Source organism: Carcharodon carcharias, chromosome 26, assembly GCF_017639515.1.
Source record: "Carcharodon carcharias isolate sCarCar2 chromosome 26, sCarCar2.pri, whole genome shotgun sequence".
In the NCBI taxonomy this organism is placed as follows: Eukaryota; Metazoa; Chordata; class Chondrichthyes; order Lamniformes; family Lamnidae; genus Carcharodon; species Carcharodon carcharias.
This window is the reverse complement of record NC_054492.1, coordinates 11633421-11654669: the sequence shown is the minus strand read 5'-3', so window position 1 is coordinate 11654669 and position 21249 is coordinate 11633421. Positions and strand designations below refer to the sequence as shown.

Here is a 21249-nt window from a genome sequence, read left to right as displayed (position 1 = left end):
TCATTTGCCTGTTCTACTTTACTCCTCTGGGTCTGCTTTTTGTAACTTCCTACACACTCCTTCTATGTGACCTAAGTATTGCCTTCTCTCAACCTAACAGTATTTTCCTGCTTTCTCTCCGTTGCATTGCAAAATCCACCAGATTCACCCTCGCAAACAAGACATCCTTCACTCATAATCTCGTTCTTGAGGAGTACACTGACAGTGCAGGCCTGATAGACATCTTATTCACTGATAGCATCTCCTCTCCGCTGCACCTGGCTACATCTTGCATCATCCCCTCCACTCTTGCACATTCGTATGGTTTCTCCTCCTGGATTCATATGGTCGCATGCTGCACTTGGGCAGTCTGAATAACATAAATTGGTAGTCGTCTTTTATTAAAAGCGTTGTCAATGTATGTTTGGCTGTTAACTTTATTTGCATTCCATGAACAAAACGTTTGGGTACTGTTGGTTTTTTTTGACATTTTCAACGTTTTTGTTTTGCAGTTTGTTAGTGAAAAAATGGGTGGAGCTGAAGGAACAAAACTAGATGGAGACTTTGTGGAAATGGAACGGGTAAGTAAAGGTGTTTCTGTGTAAGACTTACAGCAAATAGCAAAAGGAACAAAAAGTTCATCAATTCGGTGGTTAAACATAGTGAATATGTTTCAGATGCTGTGTACAAGTGAAAATATTTGCAGCTCCTTAGTTTGAACTGCAGCTTTGTTGATCGTAGAATACAGATTTCATTTTTGAAAAGGGATTTGAAAAATAAGGGCTTTTTAATTAAAGATAAGGTGATGCATTAAATGCCATCAAGACTATGAAAGTTTATTACAAGGTAAATAGTGATGGATTTGTTCCTCTGGCTGCTGAGATGGTAACAAGACCAAATTTATACTAATCCCATGAAGAATTGAAGTGGAACTTAGAAAAAAAGCTTAAGTGCCTTTTTACATGTCAGTGGTTACCAAATGGCACAAATTGTGGTTGAAACAGAGAGCATGGGCTGGATTTCACAAGGGGTGAGTGTTTCATATTGCTCACTCTCCCCACCTCGCCCTCCATTGCAGGAGTCAGCCAGTAGCTGACGCAACTGAAAGAAGCCTGCCCTACAGCCACAACATGCTGCCGAAGGGCTAAATGGGCCGAGAGTGGGACTTCGCCCGCACAGTGGGAGGACTGCCAGACGGTCAGCAGTCCCTGCAGCTCCAGAACTCAGTCAGTGGGCGCTGCTGGGACTGCAAGCAAGCCCGCGGAGAAGGCAGCCATAGTGCCCTGACCCATGTAAGTCAGAGGTCTTGGGCGGGGACCGATTGGGCAGCCTAGGGAATGAGGTTAGGAGGGAGGGAGGGCCCGTTTTGGTGGCCAGGCGAGATGGAACAGAAGTTCGGGGGGTGGAGGGGGGCAACATCTTGGAGCAAGGGGGGAACAAAGCGCAAAGGGCACCCCCCAACCCCTCCAATGCCTGTGCCCCTTCCTTCCGTTTCCACAAAAACTGGCCTGCCCACCAACCATTTGAGGGGCATGGGCAGCATGTTATATAGGTCCATGAGCTCAATTGACCCTTAATTACTTGAAAATGATGGGCAGGTTGTCGATTTTGGCACCCATCCAGCTTATCACATAAGGAGATCTTGGGTTAGGTGAGTAAAAGCTTGTGAAAATTACATATTTTCACAAACTGAGACAGATGTTTGTGAAAACATCAACGGTATCGTATAGGATTGCCTATAATTTGTTTAATTTGGGAATCAAATCGAGTATCAGCAAACTACACTTCCACCCCTTTAGGATTTGACCTTCACAATATGTGGAGGATATATTGAGAGTCTCATTAAAATTCCAATCAATTTTACGGTAGAAAATGTGTGTAATGCCTTTGCCAATAGATGTTTAGAATTTGTCCTTTCTATAGAATGTGTGCTAAAAATGAGTTATGTATTTTGCATTAATTGGCAATGGGGATCAGCTTGGGGCTGGGCAGGAAGGTGTTGGGCTTGCCATCCCCCATACTTTATTTTTCATCCCCTAACGAGAAAACACTGGGGGAGGGCGGTAAGATCCAGCCGCATAGGTTCGTCAAAAGAGGAGTCAATAATAATTTGAAAATAACGGGCATGGAAAGTGATTAGGAGTTTAGGGATTAGATGAGGCGACTGGAAGGGTGAAAGACACTGGCACCATGGTAGCTGATGGCTGTTTTGTGATTGCAACATTCTGTGGTTAGGTGTTGTATCATGCTAAATACAACAGTATTGTTACAATACTCTGACTCAAACAAGGTTATTCTAAAACATTAGAGTGCCACCTGCTGTCTGATTTATAAATCATGTCAATAAAATGTAAGTACATAACTGTCACCTTTTAAAGAGCAGGTAACTTTTCAAACTTTATTTTTGGCAGGGATGCAGGAGAAATTATTATGCTACTTTTAAAGATACTTTCACAGAATCACAGAATCACACAGTGCAGAAGAGGCCCTTCAGCCCATCGAGTCTGCACTGACACGTGAGAAACACCTGACCTACCTACCTAACCCCATTTACCAGCACTTGGCCCATAGCCTTGAACGTTATGACGTGCCAAGTGCTCATCCAGGTACTTTTTAAAGGATGTGAGGCAACCCGCCTCCACCACCCTGCCAGGCAGCGCATTCCAGACCGTCACCACCCTAGAAACCATAGGAAAGTTACAGCACAGAAGGAGGCCATTTGGCCCATCTTATCCATGCCAGCCTGAGGACACCCAGGTGCCCTTTCTAATCCCACCTTCCTGCTCCCGGCCCATAGCCCTGCAGCTTACAGCACTTAAGATGCAGATCCAGGTACTTTTTAAAAGAGTTTAAAGTTTCTGCCTCTACCACCAACTTGGGCAGCGAATTCCAGGTACCCACTACCCTCTGCCTAAAAAAATTCTTCCTCATGTCCCCCCTACACCCTCTGCCACTTATCTTGAATCTATGTCCCCTGGTTCTAGAATTCTCCATCAAAGGAAACAATTTTATCCTGTCCACTCTACCTATTCCCTACATAATTTTATACACCTCAATCAAGTCACCTCTCAGCCTTCTTTGTTCTAAGGAAAATAACCTCAGCCTATCCAATCTTTCCTCGTAGCTACTCTTTTCTAACCCTGGCAACCTTCTTGTAAACCTCCTCTGCACTCTCTCCAGAGCTATTACGTCCTTCCTGTAATGTGGTGACCAGAACTGCACATAATACTCCAGTTGTGGCCTCACCAGTGTTTTATACAATTCCAACATTATATCCTTACTTTTATATTCTATAGCTCTGCCAATGAAGGAGAGCATTCCATATGCCTTCTTTACAACCTTGTCTACTTGAATTGCTGCCTTCAGGGACCTGTGTACTTGTACGCCGAGGTCTCTCACTTCATCTACTCCTCTTAGTAAATTCCCAATTATTTTGTAATCCTGTATCTGTTTGACCTCCCTAAATGTATGATCTCACACTTCTCTATGTTAAAATCCATCTGCCACTTTTCTGCCCACTCCACTAACCTATCTATATCATTTTGGAGATTATGGCTATCCTCTACAATATTCACTACTCAGCCAATCTTTGTGTCATCTGCAAATTTCCCAATCGTGCCCCCCACGTTCACATCCAAATCGTTAATATGTAACACAAATAGCAAGGGTCCTAACACCGAGCCTTGTGGAACACCACTTGAAACAAATTTCCATTCGCAAGGGCGTCCATCGACCATTACCCTTTGTTTCCTGTTATAAAGCCAACCTTTTATCCAGTTTGCCACATTACCCTGAATCCCATGGGGTTTTACTTTCCTGACCAATTTGCCATGTGGGACCTTGTCAAATGCCTTGCTAAAATTCATGTACACAACATCCACTGCACTACCTTCATCAACCCTTCTTGTCACTTCCTCAAAGAATTCAATTAAATTTGTGAGGCAAGACCTTCCTTTACTCTCTGGATAAAAAAGATTTTACTCACATCCCCCCCAAACCTCCTGCCCCTCACATTGAACTTGTCTCCCCTTGTGACTGATTCTTCAACTAAGGGGAACAGCTGCTCCCTATCCACCCTGTCCATGCCCCTCATAATCTTGTACACTGCGATCAGGTCGCCCCTCAGTCTTCTCTGCTCCAACGAAAACAACCCAAGTCTATCCAACCTCTCTTCATAACTTAAATGTTTCATCCCAGGCAACATCCTGGTGAATCTCCTCTGCACCCCCTCCAGTGCAATCACATCCTTCCTATAATGTGGCGACCTTTCCCCAAAGCCTGCAACACAATTTATCCCCGAACTGATGGAACAAGCAGAAAATAGCAACTAGCATTTTATAGTGCCTTTACCATAGTAAGAGGTGATCTTCACAGGGACATCGTCAAACAAAATTTGACAGCTTATCAAATTGAGCAAAAGTTTGATCAAAGAAGTTTTAAGGCATGTCTTAAAGGAGGAGAGAAGGTTAGAAAGTTGTAAGGAGGAAATTCCAGAGTTTCAGGCCCACATATCTGAAAGCAGGTCCGCCAATAGTAGAATGATAAAAATCAGGAATGTTCAATAATTAGATGAGTGCAGCTTGTTCACAGATCTCTACCTGCTGCAAGGTGATACTTGAGTTTGGTCCAGAGTAATGGATCAATTTTATCCTTCTCTTCCTCGGGTACCTAACTTATGTTCACTTGTTTATCACGGTGGCTCACAATAGACTGGAAATTCATTGTGTTCAATATCCACAAGACCCACATCCAGCATTACGGGCATCATGATCTAAGCCACTTAGAAAAGATAGCCATCTAACTGCAGCATGTCCAAATGCATTTGTGTGGTTTAAATGTTGATTGCTGATTTGTTTAATGATAGAAGTTGCAAAGTGGGGAAACTATGAAATCTTTTTGTGTACATGTTCTATCAGTTTATTTTTGAACATTTTTAGCCTGCAAATTGTCCAAATGAAGTATTGTTAGAAAGGCAGAAAAATGATTTATTGGACTAGCCAGCCACGGACACTGGGCGACCATGGCCAGAATTTTACGTTGATGAGGAAGGCGAGTGCCCGACCTGAACGCACGTGAAATTGCACTAAGTGACATCGGGCATGCGTTCTGACATCGTCGCGCATATGAGCAGTATTGAGGTCAGCGGACACACGCGGGAGTCGGAGTCGCACCCGTCAACAATTAAAAGGCCCACTAAAGCCATTAAAAACCCAATTGTCCACAATTTTACATTTTCCGTGTGATTTTGCACTCGTCGCATGGGCAAAAGGGGGCAGGTGGACGGCCTGTTTTCAACAAAACGTCATCCAAGGGTGTGATGAATTGTCTAGAGTGAAATATAATTTTAAATATCTGGGGACTCATGTTTTTTGAGTTCTGCTGTCAGGTGCTTGAATGTGCTGCATAGACGCAGTTTGGTGCGTTTTTTCTTGTCATTTAATCTGTCCAGCTCTGCAGCTCCCTGAGGCAGCTCCGTAGCAGCTGTTGGCCTTCAGAGAGCTCACTGGAAGCGCCCTGATAGAAGCTGGAAAGTAGGGAAACTATGAAATTCAGGCCCATGTTTCTTTCTGCAGCCTCAGAAATCATGGTCAGATGGTCTTATCTTAAAGTGTTTTATCAAGAAAACCCAAGTTTTTTTTCATTCTTTCATGGGGTGTGGGCATCACTGGCTGGGCCAGCATTCATTGCCCATCCCTAATTGCCCTTGAGAAGGTTGTGTTGAGCTGCTGCCTTGAACCGCTGTTAGAAAGAGAATCCAGGGTTTTGACCCAGTGACAGTGAAGGAACAGCAATATAGTTCCAAGTCAAGATGATGTGTAGCTTTGACAAAAACTTGCAGGTGATAGTGTTCCCATGCATTTGATGCCCTTGTCCTTTTAGTGGTAGAGATTGTGTGTTTCAAAGATGCCGTTGAAAGAACTTTAGTGAGTTGCTGCAGCGCATTTTGTAGATGACGCACACTGCTGCCACTGTGAATTAGTAGTGAAGGGAGTAAACATTTAAGGTGGTGCTTGGGTTGCCAATCAAGCAGGCTGCTTTATTCTGGATAGTATCAAGCTTCTTGAGTGTTTTTGGAGCTGCACTCATCTAAGCAATTGGAGAGTATTCCATCACACTACTGGCTTGTGCCTTGTAGATGTATGCTCTCCCTCTTTGGAGAGTCAGGAGGTGAGTTATTCACTGCAGGATTCCTAGCCTCTGATCTGCTCTTGTAGCCACAGTATTTATATGGCTGGTCCAGTTCAGTTTCTGGTCAATGGTAACCCTCAGGATGTTAATAGTGGGGGATTCAGCAATGGTGATGTCATTGAATGTCGATGGCGATAGTTAGATTATCTCTTTTTGGAGATGGTCATTGTCTGGCATTTGTGTAGCATGGATGTTAATGTCGTCTAGGTCTTGCTGGGTATGGAAACGGACTGCTTCTGTATCTGAGGAGTTACGAATGGTGCTGAACATTGTGCAATCATCAGTGAACACCCCCACTTCTGACCTTGTGATGGAAGGAAGGTCATTGATAAGTAGCTGAAGATGATTGGGCCGAGGACACTACCCTGAGAAGCTCCCGCAGTGACCTCCCAGGACTGAGATGATTGATCTCCAACAGCCACAATCATCTTTCTTTGTGCTAGATATGACTCCAACCAGCAAAAAGTTTTCCCTCTGATTCCCATTGACTTCAGTTTCACTATCATTCCTTGATGCCACACTTTGTCAAATGCTGCCTTGATGTTAAGGGCAGCCACTCTCACCTCACCTCTGGATTTCAGGTCCTTTGTCCATGTTTGGACCAAGACTGTAATGGGGTCAAGAGCTGAGCAGCCCTGTTGGAACCCAAACTAAGTGTCAGTGAGCAGTTTATTGTTGAGTAAGTGCTACTTAATAGCACTTTGACAACCACTTCCATCACTTTGCTGATGATCAAGAGTAGGCTATGTGGCAGTAATTGGCCAGGTTCGATTTGTCCTGCTTTTTGTGGACAGGGCATACCAGGGAACTTTTCCACATTGCCTGGAAGATAACAGTGTTGTAGCTGTACTAGGGGTGTTGCTAGTTCTGCAGTGCAAGTGATCAGTATTATTGCTGGAATGTTGTCAGAACCCATAGCCTTTGCAGTATCTGGTGCCTTCAGTTGTTCCTTGATATCACGTGGAATGAATCGAGTTGGCTGAAGACTGAATCTGTGATGCTGGGGACCTCGGGAGGAGGTTGAAATGGACCATCATATCTACTATTAGATGTTGTGTGGTGGACTTATCTTGGTTTTTAAGATGGTATATTTATCTTGAATTACTTTTCTGGCCATTATGTTGTCTTTCTTTTGAGCTCTAAATTCTATAACAATTCTTTCTGAAAGTGATTACCATTGGCTATTCCTCAATTCGAGGATGATGTCCACCAAGGGTTGCAAGTTTCTGTCATAGATCTACATGTGACTGAGCAAGCCAATTCTCGACTCACAGATCTTTGGGCACATGGGACAGAATGTCCCAAGAGGTAATGAGATTTGGAGTGCATGATTTGCTTCCTTTATCCTTCTCTGCCGCTACTCTGCCTCATCATTAAGACATTGCGACTCAAAGTGTAATGCAGATTGATGGACAAGCTATTGCCATTTTGAACGATTGGTAGCAAGCTCCTCCCAGTCATTAGGTCAATGCTACACATCTCAAGGAGAGCTTCAGAGTGACTTTGAAGCTTTTTTTTGTCCTCCTCTGGAATATTGGCCATATGAAATTTGAGAAAAGAGTACCTTACAGTAGAGGCAGTTTTCATCCATCTGGACACAGTGTCCAGCCCATTGAAGTTGATTATTTGGAGTTTTGCCTGAATGCTTGTGGAGCCAATTTCAAGAAGGACATAGCACTTGTTTAATGATCCTCCCCTTGAATCCAAAGGAAACATTGCTGAAGGAATTTCTCTAGTGCCCTTCTGTGTTGTTAATACACAGTTCCAGTCTCATTGCAGTACAGGACTGTGGTGATGACGACTCTGCACACTGCGGCTTTTGTTGATTTGCAGAGGTCTTTGTTGTCAAACACTCACTGCTATAGTTTGTAGAACATTGAGCTGGTGCAGCTGATCCAGTGTTGGATCTGTTTGTCAATGGTGGCCTCTTGAGACAGGTGGTGAAGAAGTACTCAACATATTCCAGTATCTGTCCTTCAACACATATGGTTCACCCATGGATTCTACCACAGGATAGCTTGTTGGATAGCTTGGAGAGTTATCAGGTCATACAACGAATGAAATGCTTAAACTATTTAGGAGAGAAATTCATCCACGTAGCTCTAATTCTAATGGTGTTACACAGACTCCATCGATTTGCCTGAGGGCAGGCAGATATATGGCTGCTACTTGCCCCGTATGGCTTTTCCTAATGATATCAATGAAGAACACTGAACAGGTCACAACCCTCGGCTCTATCTAACCATAAGTCATCTGCAAACAAATTTCTCCCTACGTCTTAAATGATTTTCACAACCAGGAAAATTAGGATATTTTTCTATAAGTATAATATTTTCGGATAGAACCCATGAAATACGTCCATCAGTATGACATTCTTTTCATATATCTACTTAAGTACTTTTTTCTTACCAGCTTTACAATCTTGCGCTGAAGACTGTGGCATAATTTTCCTTGTTTGTAGAGCTATCAAAGTTTGTCCAAATTTTAGGAAAGATTTTCTTATGCTGGCTGTACATTATTGTATAATTTACCAGAAGTTTCTTTTTTCTGTTTCACTGATATTCATGATCTGTGTAAAGTCTTGTCATTCCTTGCATGAGAAATAAATTTGAAAGGGTGGGTGATGCCACTCAACAATTGGCACAAATTGAAAGTCCTTTTCAGTCAGAGGGAGAACTTGAGGCCCACATTGTAAAGGTCATTCATCCTTCCATTGGGCAAATGCCAAGAGGACATCCTTCAAATAGGGAACAGCATTGATTTGATAGAAACTTAACTTGTATGGGAAGCACCAGCAGTAATTGGGATTTGCTAATAGCAACTAATAAAAGGCTGTAGGTGATTATACTTCAGTATAACTCTACTGTTTTCTGATCTCACAGTCTTACAATACTTGCATTTTTATAGTCTCTTTAAAGTAGTAAAATATCTCAATCTGCTTCTCAGGAGTGATACCAAACAAAATCTGAAAATGAACCCTCATGAGGATATATCAGGACAGGTGGATGATCTAGGTTTTAAAGAGCTTCTTAAGGGAGAAGTGGGGAAGCAAAGAGTATTTGAGAGACAATTCCAGAACCTAGAGCCTAGACAGCCAAAGGGATATCTGTCAAAATTGGGGCGAATAAAATTGGCATTGTACAAGAGGCCAGAATTGGAGGAGTACCAAGATCTGAAATGGTTACAGGAGGACATTAGAGATAGTGATGGTCGGGGCTACAAAGTGCTTTGAACACAAGGATGAACATTTTAAATTTGAGATATTGCTTGACTGGAAGCCAGTGTAGGTCAGTGAGTACAGAGGTGATGGGTGAATGGGACTTGGTGCAAGTGGATACAGGCAGTAATACTTTGTATGAGTTAAAGTTTGGAAGAGTGGAGAAAATGGGAGACTGATTCTGTCTGCATTTGCTAAACAGCTTGCTGTCCAAGGATGCTTCCTCTTCAATATTTCATGATTTGTGCACTCCACAAATTTACCTGGGTGTATTTCCCCCTGCTGTATTTATCTGGGGTTTTACAGAATTTTGGATCTATGTAGCACCATTTTAAACCCTTGAGCTTTGAATTTATTCCCTTGTTTTCACCCTGGTTTCTACCAGAAAAACTCATGTTTGTTCATTGCTTGCTTTAACTAAATAACAATGAAAAAAACTCAGCATTTAAAATACTGGATATTAATATTCTGAGTACATCAATCTTTCTCTGGTTGACAGATCTGAAACTAATTTGAGTGGGGCGATATTACATGTGCAGTGAAGGAAACTGCTCTGATTTTTAAATGGAAAAATTCTCAAATGAAGAGTTATGTAGAAAAGTGTTGGGCGTAGATCTTATCGATGGTATGTAGAGAGATGTGTAATGTGCTCTTGGAGCATTAGCAGTTCTCGCACATTCTATGTTTAGTCACAGTATATTGAAGCTTTATGCAAAAGTATTAACTATAACTATTGTAGACATTCATACTTCATTTTCAAATGAACTTTGATTTTTTTTTTGCTTATTTTAAGAAAATAGAAGCTACAAGCAAAGCTGTGGCAGAGGTTCTGTCTAAAACCACTGAGTACTTGCAGCCGAATCCGGGTATGAAATGGTATTTTTTTTTTTTAAACAAATTTTATTTTCCATCGTGACTTCTTGTTTGATGCTTTTCGGTGAGGATAGGACTTTTCTTGAACACTAGGGTAGGTGACACAATGAATTGACCATTTGAGAGCAGAAAATTTCAATAGGTATAGTGAACGAGTGGAACATTGCCAGATGCAATTTAGTTTAATAAAAAATGATTTATTAAATTTTGGATGCAAGAATGGCAGATGGGATTACAATCTAAATGGGAAGGCTCCAGGCAGACAGTTGCGAAGAAGAGAATTTAGGGATCTAGGCACACAAGCCAATATAAGTAAACTTGCAAGATTAATAAAGCAAATAAGGTATTGGGTTTCATCACAAAAGTTGTAATATATATAAAAGTAATTAAGTTTAACTGCGGTCATCCTTAGAATATATCACTCACAGAAAATCTAGTAACCATTCACCAGGATCATACTTGGATTGAAAAATTGAGGGGTTTTGGGTGTGTGTGTGGGGTGGGGAGGGGGGGTGGGTGTGGATCCTGAACCAGGTCTGTTCAAAGTGAATCCAGGAAAAACATCTTTGTACAAATAGTTTACTTAGGCAGTATGAATATTAATGAGACAGGGAATGTAGTATAAGGGTCTAGCACATAAAGACTGAGTACAGCACCGCCCACACAGTGATGTAAGAGAACACATGACCTGTACCTAGGGGTCAGTGCCATGTTGGACAGAGCCATGTGTAGAAACAAGCATGGAGACAGTTCTTAGCTTGGACCCTTTACTGTACCTATGTATATAGTTTCTAGTAGTAAATAAATACTTGCTGTTGAACTACCTAAGATTATGAATACCTTAGTAAGACCTACTGAACTACACCCAACACCTTACAACATGGTGGCAGTGAATGGAACAATTCGAAACCTTGCAGAGACTACAGAAGAAAGCCAAAATCCTGGAAAACTGAAGGTAAAGAAAAATCAAAGAAGCATTCTGACCTGAAGAAAAGCTCAAGGAGAGAGGGTGCAGAAGGAAATCGCCAGAGGAAATTTCAAAAGAAAGGCTAGGAACCTGAAGACAGAAAATAAATTCCCTACTGCAGCAGAAGACTTCATTGAATCCATCGGCATCCCGGCTTCAATACTTAGAGTGTGCAGAGTCAGCAGACCTAGCAGGATTGAGCTAAAAAATTTAAATTCCTGAACAACATGAGTACTGAAAAAAGTTAAATACTGCAGTGGTCAGAAATTGCCGTTTAAAATTGCAGTCCCAGAAACCCGATTCCCAAGTTGGTGCCTGAACACGTGGTGGTCAAGCTTGCTCCGAGCAAAGAAAATAAATAATCACCTGTTAAAAATTAATTGCAACTGACTAGACAGCTTTAACAACCCAGCAAAAGCCTGGATTTGACACATCCTAGACCCAAGAACATTGCGCTAAAGCGGAGAAAACTCTAAGCAGTCAATCCAGACAGACACTGTTGGAAAAAGGATGAAAGCGTTGAGCTCGCGAACACCCTTACTGCAGGAACCTGCCAAAACTGGCAAGCGCAGAAAAACCCCTTTGTGAAGAATCATATGGTGGCGCCATCTTGGATTTTTGGAAACCTCTTAAAGCTGAACCTGCAATTTTAAAATTTTAACCATGGATCAGAAATCTGTTCTTCCAGATCAATTTGGACTTATCCAAGGCTCAGATCAATCGCAAAAATGGGGACTCTGGAGAAAGAGAATCCTCCGATACATGATTGCTTCAGGTCTGTATAAAAAGACAGAAGATGAACAAGTTAACATACTGCTTTCTTGGCCCGATAGCCAACGATATAATTACTAGATAAGGCATCAATGAATTATCTTCAAAAGTTGATGAAGTTTTAAAAGCAATCAACACTTATTTTAACCTCAGGTATTAACTAAAGCCTGGAAAGTGCTGAATGTAATAAACTTGTCCAGTAGCCAGGAGAATCTGTTGACACCTTCATTAATGAGCTCTGCAGAATGTCTGAAGGCTGTGATTATGGCGACCTGAAATCTGAGTTAATCAGACAGAATAATTGTAGGAGTAGCGGTGTTTCAAGTGAAGGAAGATCTAACCTTTGAGAGAGCCATCCAGGTTGTCAGGCAGTCTGAAATCCATGTGCAGCACAGATCCATGTTAAGGGAGGAAAGCAAAGCATGGTACAAAGTAATCCCCACTGTCCAGTTAGTGAAACAACACAGAACAGGGACCCTCCAGCCCAAGGGAAGCAATGCCTTAACCGACCAGTAGAGCGACCGTGTCAGTGCTGTAGAGCAAAGCACCCCCTCAGTCGTGACCAATGTCTGGAAATTTCAGCCCAGTGCTTTCAATGTAAACAAATAGGACACTTGGGAAGCTGTGCAAAGCCAAAAAACATACACAAGATCTCGAGGATTCACAAGGTCGAGAAAGCACACTCAGAGGGCACACAACCATGCTGTTTGGGTGAGGTTGAATATCCTGGATTTTCATTCTGGAATGCAGACATCTTGGTTAATCACCATCTCACAAACCTTAAATTGGACATGGGAGCCAGTGTTACAGTCCCATTGGACAAAGAACCGTGACTGAGACACCTCTGGCTACAAACAGCAGCCTTTATGGGCCCAGAGGAATCCGACTTCCAGTCGTGCGCACGATTCTGGAGCCATGAAGGAATGGCGGTAAACAAATCTTCGAGCTGATGCAAGTCATCAATAACCAGTCTTTTGCTCTCTTGAGCAGAGATGCCTGTGTAGCCCTGAATCGCCTCAAAATGGCAGAAGATGTCAAGACAACCACTGTCATAAATTATAAGAACTACAAGTTCCTGAGAGTTCCAAGAAGAAAGATTCCTTCGACTGGGACTTCAGCTCTGAATTGTCTTCTCTCTTTGCAGAGCAAATTTGTCTACTGTTACAGGTGCCAAAAGCCCTTCGTTGGTCAGACCAGCCAACCACTCAGATGGTTACCACAGCACCTCGAGTAGATGGCTGCCAAGAGAGGAACCAGCAATGGGATGAGCCTCAACGTCTGGCTCTAAAGCCAGTTGGAGAGAGAAACCCCAAGACCACAGAGCTGATGCAGTAATCCCCAGCCAGCAAGACAGTGCCGCAAAATATGCTGGAACCGAGTAGCAGCCACCACACAGCCAAACGCAAAGGTAAGCTTACTACCAAGTCACATCCACACATCTTCCATCCTAGCGTGCACCACGGTGCACCACACAAAGGAAGAAGAGAAAAAAAACTCTATAGCGACGAGCCCAGAATTCATCCCCCATGTAAAGAGCAGGATAAACTGATCACCATCTATCACTGCAACTGGGGATTCGACAAAGAGCCAAAGGTTGGATAAAAAGAATGAAAAACACCCAGATGCCAGAACATTCTCTGATTCAACAAGGTTTACCTGCAGTGATAGAGCCTAACACTCCTCCGACAGTAGTGAAAACAAGATACGGAAGGGTTATAAGGCCTCCAGATGGCCTCAACCTATGAACTCAGAGACTTGGGGGAGATGGGGTAGTAGTAATGTGCAAATACATGGGCTAAACTGGGATAACCTGTAAATACATTGGATAAAGACTTGAGGAAGGTGTAGTATGTAAAGGGTTAACATGGGACTGAGTATAGTACCGCCCACACAGTAATGTAAGAGAACACGTGACCCACCCCTAGGGGTTGGCGTAGTTTTAGACAGAGCCGTGTGTAGAAGCAAGCATGGAGACAGCTCCTAGCTGAGATCTTTACTGTACCTATGTTTTGAGTAGTTAATAAATACTTAATGTTGAACTATCTAAGACTACAAATATCTTAAGACCTACCAAACTACACCTTACAACAGAGCAAAGGCATGGATTTGTGCTTAAATGGGTGAAGCTGCTATTGATATCAGAATAGCCTACTCTTGCTTCTGCTGGTTACTTCCCAGCTTTGGCTAATATTGTTCTGAAACCATTCACTAACAAGCATATACAGGGCTCCAGCATGTCTTCAGTCAGTTTTCTATTTCTCCGTATGGGGGAACGCTGGCCTTTAATCAGCACTGTCCCACAGCAATATGCCAGGATAAGGATCTTGACATATTCATTCATATTTGTGTATGCTTTCCCTAATGATGTGAGTTTCAACAACTCACAGGGATAATTTTAACATGGGGTGTATTGTGCAACATACAATATCAAATTAGCCGTCCATTATTTATCTGCCCAATTTTACCTTCTGTTGACTTCAATGGAAACCAAAACCGAACATGATGTATAATGGGCAGATGATTTGATATGGCCTAATTTATACCACTGCGTTAAAGTTAATATTACCTCATGTCTTTAATAACAAGTTTCTGCTGTCCCCGGGTAAGAAAATAAGAATTGGATTTCCTTACATTTAGAATAACCGCACATAGTTTTTTTTAGTTTGCTTCTTGTAAATACATAATTCTGAGTAACTCTCCCATCCATAGCTGGTGGGGAGCCCTCCCCTCTGGCAGTGTGCGTTAGAAATTCAGTCACTGCTGCACAGTTTTCCAACCTTTCCTTATAAAATGGTCAGAAAATCATGCATGTGTAGCCAACAGGCAAAGATCCCAGCCGGTAGTGCCAAGTCAGAAAATTATCTATTAATGACTTGATTATTAGGCAAAATAAAAACATCTGAAAGCCCCAGGATAATTGAAGATTTCTCTGCAGAGACTCTGCTATATTTGATATTTTGCTTTGAAATTTATAGGTTGCATTAATGTCTTTTAAATGATTCATGTCATTTTGAAGCCTACAGAGCCAAGTTAGGTATGCTGAACACAATGTCAAAGATCCGAGGACAGGTGAAAACCACAGGTTACCCTCAGCCTGAAGGTCTGTTGGGCGAATGCATGCTCCGAAATGGAAAGGACCTCGGAGACGATTCCAATTTTGGTGGGTTACTTGGTGACATTTCTGTGCAATGCAGTATGCAGATTTCTGTTTATGTAATTATTTATTTGGGCCCACTTCAGGAACTTATTACTGTGTCAAAGATTCCATCAAGATATCATGCATTTTATTTTTGGTGAGGTTGTGAACAGAATGAATACAATGAGTTTATTCAATTACAATTTTTGGTGATGGAAATAATTTGTTTCAAAATAATTTTTAAGACCATCATTTGTCCAATTGTGATTTAATAGAGATAGTACTTAGCTTGTGCAATAAAGATGCTTTCCTGACTTTTTTTAAAAAAAAACCAAGTAGCAAACATATCTTTTTTAAAAATCATTGAATTTGAAATCTCCTCTAGACGTTCCTTTCTGTTGGTTTTGATTTGTATTTAGATTTCATGGTTTTCCGTCTGACTTCTTTAGGCCCTGCGTTGGTCGATGTTGGCGAAGCTTTGAAACAAATGGCAGAAGTAAAGGATTCCCTTGATATTGATGTAAAACAGAACTTTATTGATCCATTACAAATATTACAAGACAAAGACTTAAAAGAGATTGGGGTGAGTTTGTGTTGTGTGAATTTCTTTTTTTTTTGAATAATGTTTAATTTTAAATGCCATTTGGTTTAATGATCAAAACCGTGAGTGATGGTAATACCATAAGTTGTTGTGGTACTTCTGATCCATCATGTGTTGCTTGTATCTACAATGAGTTTCAAGAGCTTCCAGTTAACTACTGTGCCTCTTTTTAATCGGTTCTTGTGTCAGATTAAGTGGGTAATTTTAACTCCCAAAAGTGGGTGGGTTGAGGTCAGGTGAGATGTAAAAATGTTAAAATTCTCAAACCCCCCACTGCCTCCAGCCCACTCACACCTGGGTTTATCAGAGGCAGGACAGGCAGCAAGGCAGCCAACGTACTCCCAAAAGACGGGTTTCCATTTAACTGAAGTCAGGAGCCTCATACTTAATCTGTTTTACAAGTTTAAGTCTGCTCAGTTGGGTTTCCCAGACCTCAGGATAGCTGGCAGCCCAAGGGAAGCGCAGTCAGCTTTAGAGAAGCGTTAAGCAGTTTACACCACTGGTATGTGGGCCAGAAGGTGCAGGGGTGCTTCTTCCCACCCTCCCCTAAGTTTATCTTCTTTCCTGCAGTCGGAATCACACCCTCCCACCTCCATTCTTCCCCCCTCCCCCACCGCCACCATGCAAAGTCCAACACCTCCTGAGATCAGGCACTGCTCCCAACCCCTCCCATTAACACAGCAGCAGGTTCCTTACCTGCTCCTGCAAGCGGCAAGTCTTCCGCTTTCAACTGAGAGCCAAGTCTGCCAATCAGGCTGGTTTACAGATGGGGATCCAATCAGGAAAAAATGGTGCCACTGTGGAATTCAAACTCCAGAGTATGCAGGGAGATCCAGAGCATGCAGGGAGATCCAGAGCATGCGGGGAGATCCAGACTTCTGGGTTTCCCAACCAAAACCCCTCCCCTTCGCTCACAAAACTGGCTCCTGTCAATATTGGGGTTTCTCAAAGATCTCAGAGTTTACTGCATTTCAATTTAATTAAAAGAATCTGGGACCAGCAGAACCATGATACAACTGCGAGAGCAACAAGAAGATGAACAAAGATGGATCCACCTTCTAGCCTTGATTTTTTCTGAATGTTTTCGTTAAAACGTAAATGGTGGATGACAGCATTTTAAGATCGGATCGTCAGCAGACCAGCATCAGGAAAAAAAACCCTGCGCTTTCTGTTTTATGGTTCTGTACACACTTTCTCTGGGGGGTCTGTAAGACTGATATTCTTCAATTTGTTTGTAAATAAAGCAAAGCGACCCCACGAGCTGGTGTGGCGGAGAGCACACATCATTGTCATGACCCACAGAGCTAGGTCAACATCTTTTGGCGTATTTGGTCAAGAATGGGCAGATCGCTCCAGGAGGCGATGAAACAATAAAACATCTTCATTTTTACTCCGGGACTATTCAGTATCATAGTTATGTGGAGGTCCAGATGCACATTAATGAGGGGAGTGGAAAATTATATGGAAAAGAGATTTAAAGGAATGAGGACAATTAAACGGGAATATCCGATTAGGGAAACAAAAATTCTGAAAGCCTTTGCAAAGGCACAGAAAGCGACTTGCTGCATTGACACCTTTTGCTAAGGTTGAAAGGGGAGAGGGCAAAGAAGAGAAGGCAAAAATAAAGGACAATTAAACCTTCTGTGCAGATATTTATCTAAAGGCAGGTGATGGTGCAGTTCAGCACCTGACCCTTGTTTGATGACTGCTGAAGTAGAGGTCATCATGATAGTTATATAGGATATAGCTCTATTCATCATTCCATGGCACCATCCACATGGGTCAACATTAAAGCATGCCTGTAAGGAAGTGAAGATAGGCTTCAGACTACTGGTTGAACCACTTCTGTGCTGCATTGTGGCCACAGATCCTTGGAAAAGATGGCACACTTTTGCACCTATGTTCCTGATGAGAATATTGTGCAAAAAAAAAAGTTACAGTAAGTTATCCTGAAGCCAAACCGAGCAAAGGCTCCATTACAACTATTGAGAGCAATATGGTTTTAAAATATTTTGAACCCAGATTGGCAGCCTTGCTTTGGGCGTGACAAGGAACCGATGTAAGCCTGATAGTAACAGCACTGAATCCCACTGAGGTCTCCTTTTTTTCCACTTTCCTCTAAATCCAATATGTTTATGAAGTCCTCTCCCCACCTCCACCACCACCACCACCCCCTCCCGCCCAATTTCGAATGGGAACTCCCACTGCTGATCCCCATCCATAATGAAAAATCCAACAGTATGCAGAATGCAGCCAGGACTTAGCTAAGTCCAGTGTCCATTGTGCCACAGCTGTGCTTGTTTCTGAAATGTAACAGAGACTAAAATTGGCTGTGTAACCTTTCTTGTAGGAGTGGCAGTTTATTGTATTTCAATTTAATAAAGTGTTCTGGGGCATGAAACGTGCAAAATTGATTTGCAGAGAAAGAAAACTGGCTGGTCCATCAAATCTGCCTCACACCACAATGGCTGGAGCATCAAAACCAAAAACACCTGTCCTTTCCTCCTCTTACCAGCTTGTCCCTGCTCTAATGCCACCGCTCCCAACCCCCCGCTCCCACCCCCCTCCCTCTCCCCCTCACCAGCCATTAAACCTCCAGTAGGAGGCCAAAAAAGGTCAAGAAACCCAGAATCAATAAGGAAAGAAGTACTCTGGAAAATTCCTTTCCAACCCCCTAGAGGAAGGAGTTAACAAGTTTTAAATTGAGAAAATATTTTGAAAATATATATTTCTTGACACTTGGAGAACTCATAACATGTTCTTATTTTTATCAGCATCATTTAAAAAAGTTGGAAGGTCGCCGTTTAGACTATGATTACAAAAAGAAGCGCCATGGTAAGATCCCTGATGAAGAGATAAGACAAGCTGTAGACAAGTTTGAAGAGTCTAAGGAGCTTGCTGAGATCAGTATGTTCAACTTTTTGGAAAATGATGTAAGTTTACAAAATATGTATATTGACCGAAACCACTCATGTTTGCAGTGAGCCTTTTACAACTAACTAAAACCAGCTGCCCATAAAATCTTGTAAACTCTACCCAAAGTATGATTCAGTTTATTAATCTTAAACAAGAGACCTGTACTATAGTGGCAATGTTACTGGTCAGGTGATCTAGAGGCCAGGACAAATGCTCAAATCCCACCATGGCATCTGGGGGATTTTAAATTCGATTGATTAATAAATCTGGGATAAAAAGCTGGCCTCGGTAACTACCGGATTATTGCAAAACCCATCCTGTTCACTACTGTCCTTCAAGGAACCAATCTGGCCTACATTTTTGGCTCTTAATTACCCTTTGAAATGGCCCAGCAAGGCACTCAGTTGTATCAAGCTACTACTGACAGGTTGAATAGGAATAAAACTAGACGGACAACCTCACATCGACCCAGACAGGAGAAATGTCCATCACCAAGAATGGCTCAATAACAGCACCACTGACTGAAGTGACCGAGTCCTGATGACAGCTTAGTCAGACTGGGCCTGCAGCAGAGAGTGAGAGAACCAATGAGAAGGAAACAACTTCTTGACCTCACCCTCAGCAATCCACCTGTCACAAATGCATCCGGCCAAAACAATACTGTTTCTTGTGGAGATGAAGTCCTGTCTTCACGCTGAGGACATCCTCCATCATGTGTGGCACTACCATCCTGCTAAATGGGATAGATTCAGAACAGAGGTAGCAGCTCAAAGATGGGTCTCCCTGAGACACGATGGGCCATCAGTAGCAGCAGAATTATACTGAACCACAACCTGTAACCTCATGGTCTGGCATATCCATTACAGCAAGCTGGAGGACCAACCCTGGTTCGGGAGTGTGGGAGATGTTAAGTTCCCATAATTGTTTAGAAATGAAGACCGAAACCAAGATAGAATCTTTTAGGCAGAGGTTTATTGCTTGTCATAAAACTCTCCACAGACAGAACTAGTCTCAACTGTTATCCCTTTAACTCTTTTGAGTACAAACCCATTTCCATCTGTTTCAGATGAAGTTACATTGTTTCATAGTTTGCCATTGTGAGATTTGAGCTCTTGATACTCTTTTGAGTAAACCTGTTTCCATCTGTTTCAGATGAAGTTACATTGTTTCATAGTTTGCCATTGTGAGATTTGAACTCTTGATACTCTTTTTGAGTAAACCTGTTTCCATCTGTTTCAGATGAAGTTACATTGTTTCATAGTTTGCCATTGTGAGATTTGAACTCTTGATCTGGGGGTTACAAACCCAGTACCATAACCACTTGGCTATTTAGGCCAAGCAAATTTTTGTCTATTAAAGACTTCACCAGGACAAGCATCATAGTTTGCCATTGTGAGATTTGAACTCTTGATCTGGGGGTTACAAACCCAGTACCATAACCACTTGGCCATTTAGGCCAAGCTCTGTTATCCCTTTAATGCAACCAAATAAGTACTTAGTTAAACAACCTAATAATTAGCAATTGAACTTCTTTAATTGTTCCCTTCCCTAATTGGAGAGCATACCATCAACAACGCACAAGTCATTGTGTGATGGAATACTCTCCAATTTCCTGGATGAGTGCAGCTCCAACAACATTCAAGAAGCTCGACGTCATCCAGGACAAAGCAGCCACTTGGTTGGTACTGCATCCACCATCTTAAACATTCCCTCCCTCCACCACCGACACATACTGGCAGCAGTTGTGTAACATCTACTAGATTTGCTGCAGCAATTGACCAAAATTTCTTTGACAGCACCTTCCACACCTGTGGCCTCTGCCACCTAGAAGCAGATGCATGGGAACACCACCACCAGCAAGTTCCCCTCCAAGTCACACATCAACCTGACGTTGAACGATTTCGCCATTCCTTCACTGTCGCTGGGTCAAAATCCCTCCCTAATAGGACTATGGGTATACCTACACCACATGGACTGCAATGGTTCAAGAAGGTGGCTCACCATCACCTTCTCAAGGTCAATAAGGAATGGGCAATAACTGCTGGCCCAGCCAGCGATGCCTACTTCCTGTGAATGAATACATTTTTTTTTTAATTGCCTGGGATGAGCTCAGCACCAACAACACTCGAGAGCATATCCAGGACAAAGCAGGCCCCTTGAATGGCACCCTATCCACCACCTTAAACATTCTCTTCCTCCAGCACTGGTGCACAGTGGCTGCAGTGTGTACCATCTCCAAGATGTACTGCAGCAACTTACCAAGGCTCCTTTGACTGCACCTTCCAAACCCAAAATTTCTATCATCTAGAGGAACAAGAGCAGTAGATACATGGAACACCACAACCTGCAAGTTTCCGTCCAAATTACACACCATCCTGACCTCCCAGAAGGAAAAATTTGTTCCGACCAGCACTCTTATTTCCCAGTTTTTACTGGTGTTCCGTTTTAAGGTATACAAGACCAGTTCAAACCAATATTCTTATTTCCCAGTTTTTACTGGTTCTTCCTTCTGCGCTGGAACTACATCACCGTTCCTTCACTGTCGCTGTGTCAAAATTCTAGAACTCCCTCGCTAATAGCACTACTGGGTGTACCTACAC

The 21249-nt window shown here is 42.4% G+C and overlaps 1 protein-coding gene across 6 annotated transcripts in view; it reads left to right on the top strand.

Moving 5' to 3' along the window:
* sh3gl3a (SH3-domain GRB2-like 3a) overlaps positions 1 to 21249 on the top strand; it is a 125947-nt gene that overhangs the window by 98356 nt on the left and 6342 nt on the right. For 4 of the 6 annotated variants that reach the window (XM_041174833.1, XM_041174834.1, XM_041174831.1 and 1 more), the window contains 5 exons: positions 492 to 560; positions 10179 to 10251; positions 15013 to 15156; positions 15582 to 15715; positions 18508 to 18666. In XM_041174833.1, coding sequence (XP_041030767.1) covers positions 492 to 560; positions 10179 to 10251; positions 15013 to 15156; positions 15582 to 15715; positions 18508 to 18666 — 579 coding nt within the window. Of the gene's footprint in view, positions 1 to 491; positions 561 to 10178; positions 10262 to 15012; positions 15157 to 15581; positions 15716 to 18507; positions 18667 to 21249 lie in introns of those variants that run through there. The other 2 variants (XM_041174835.1, XM_041174836.1) reach the window with 2 other exon arrangements.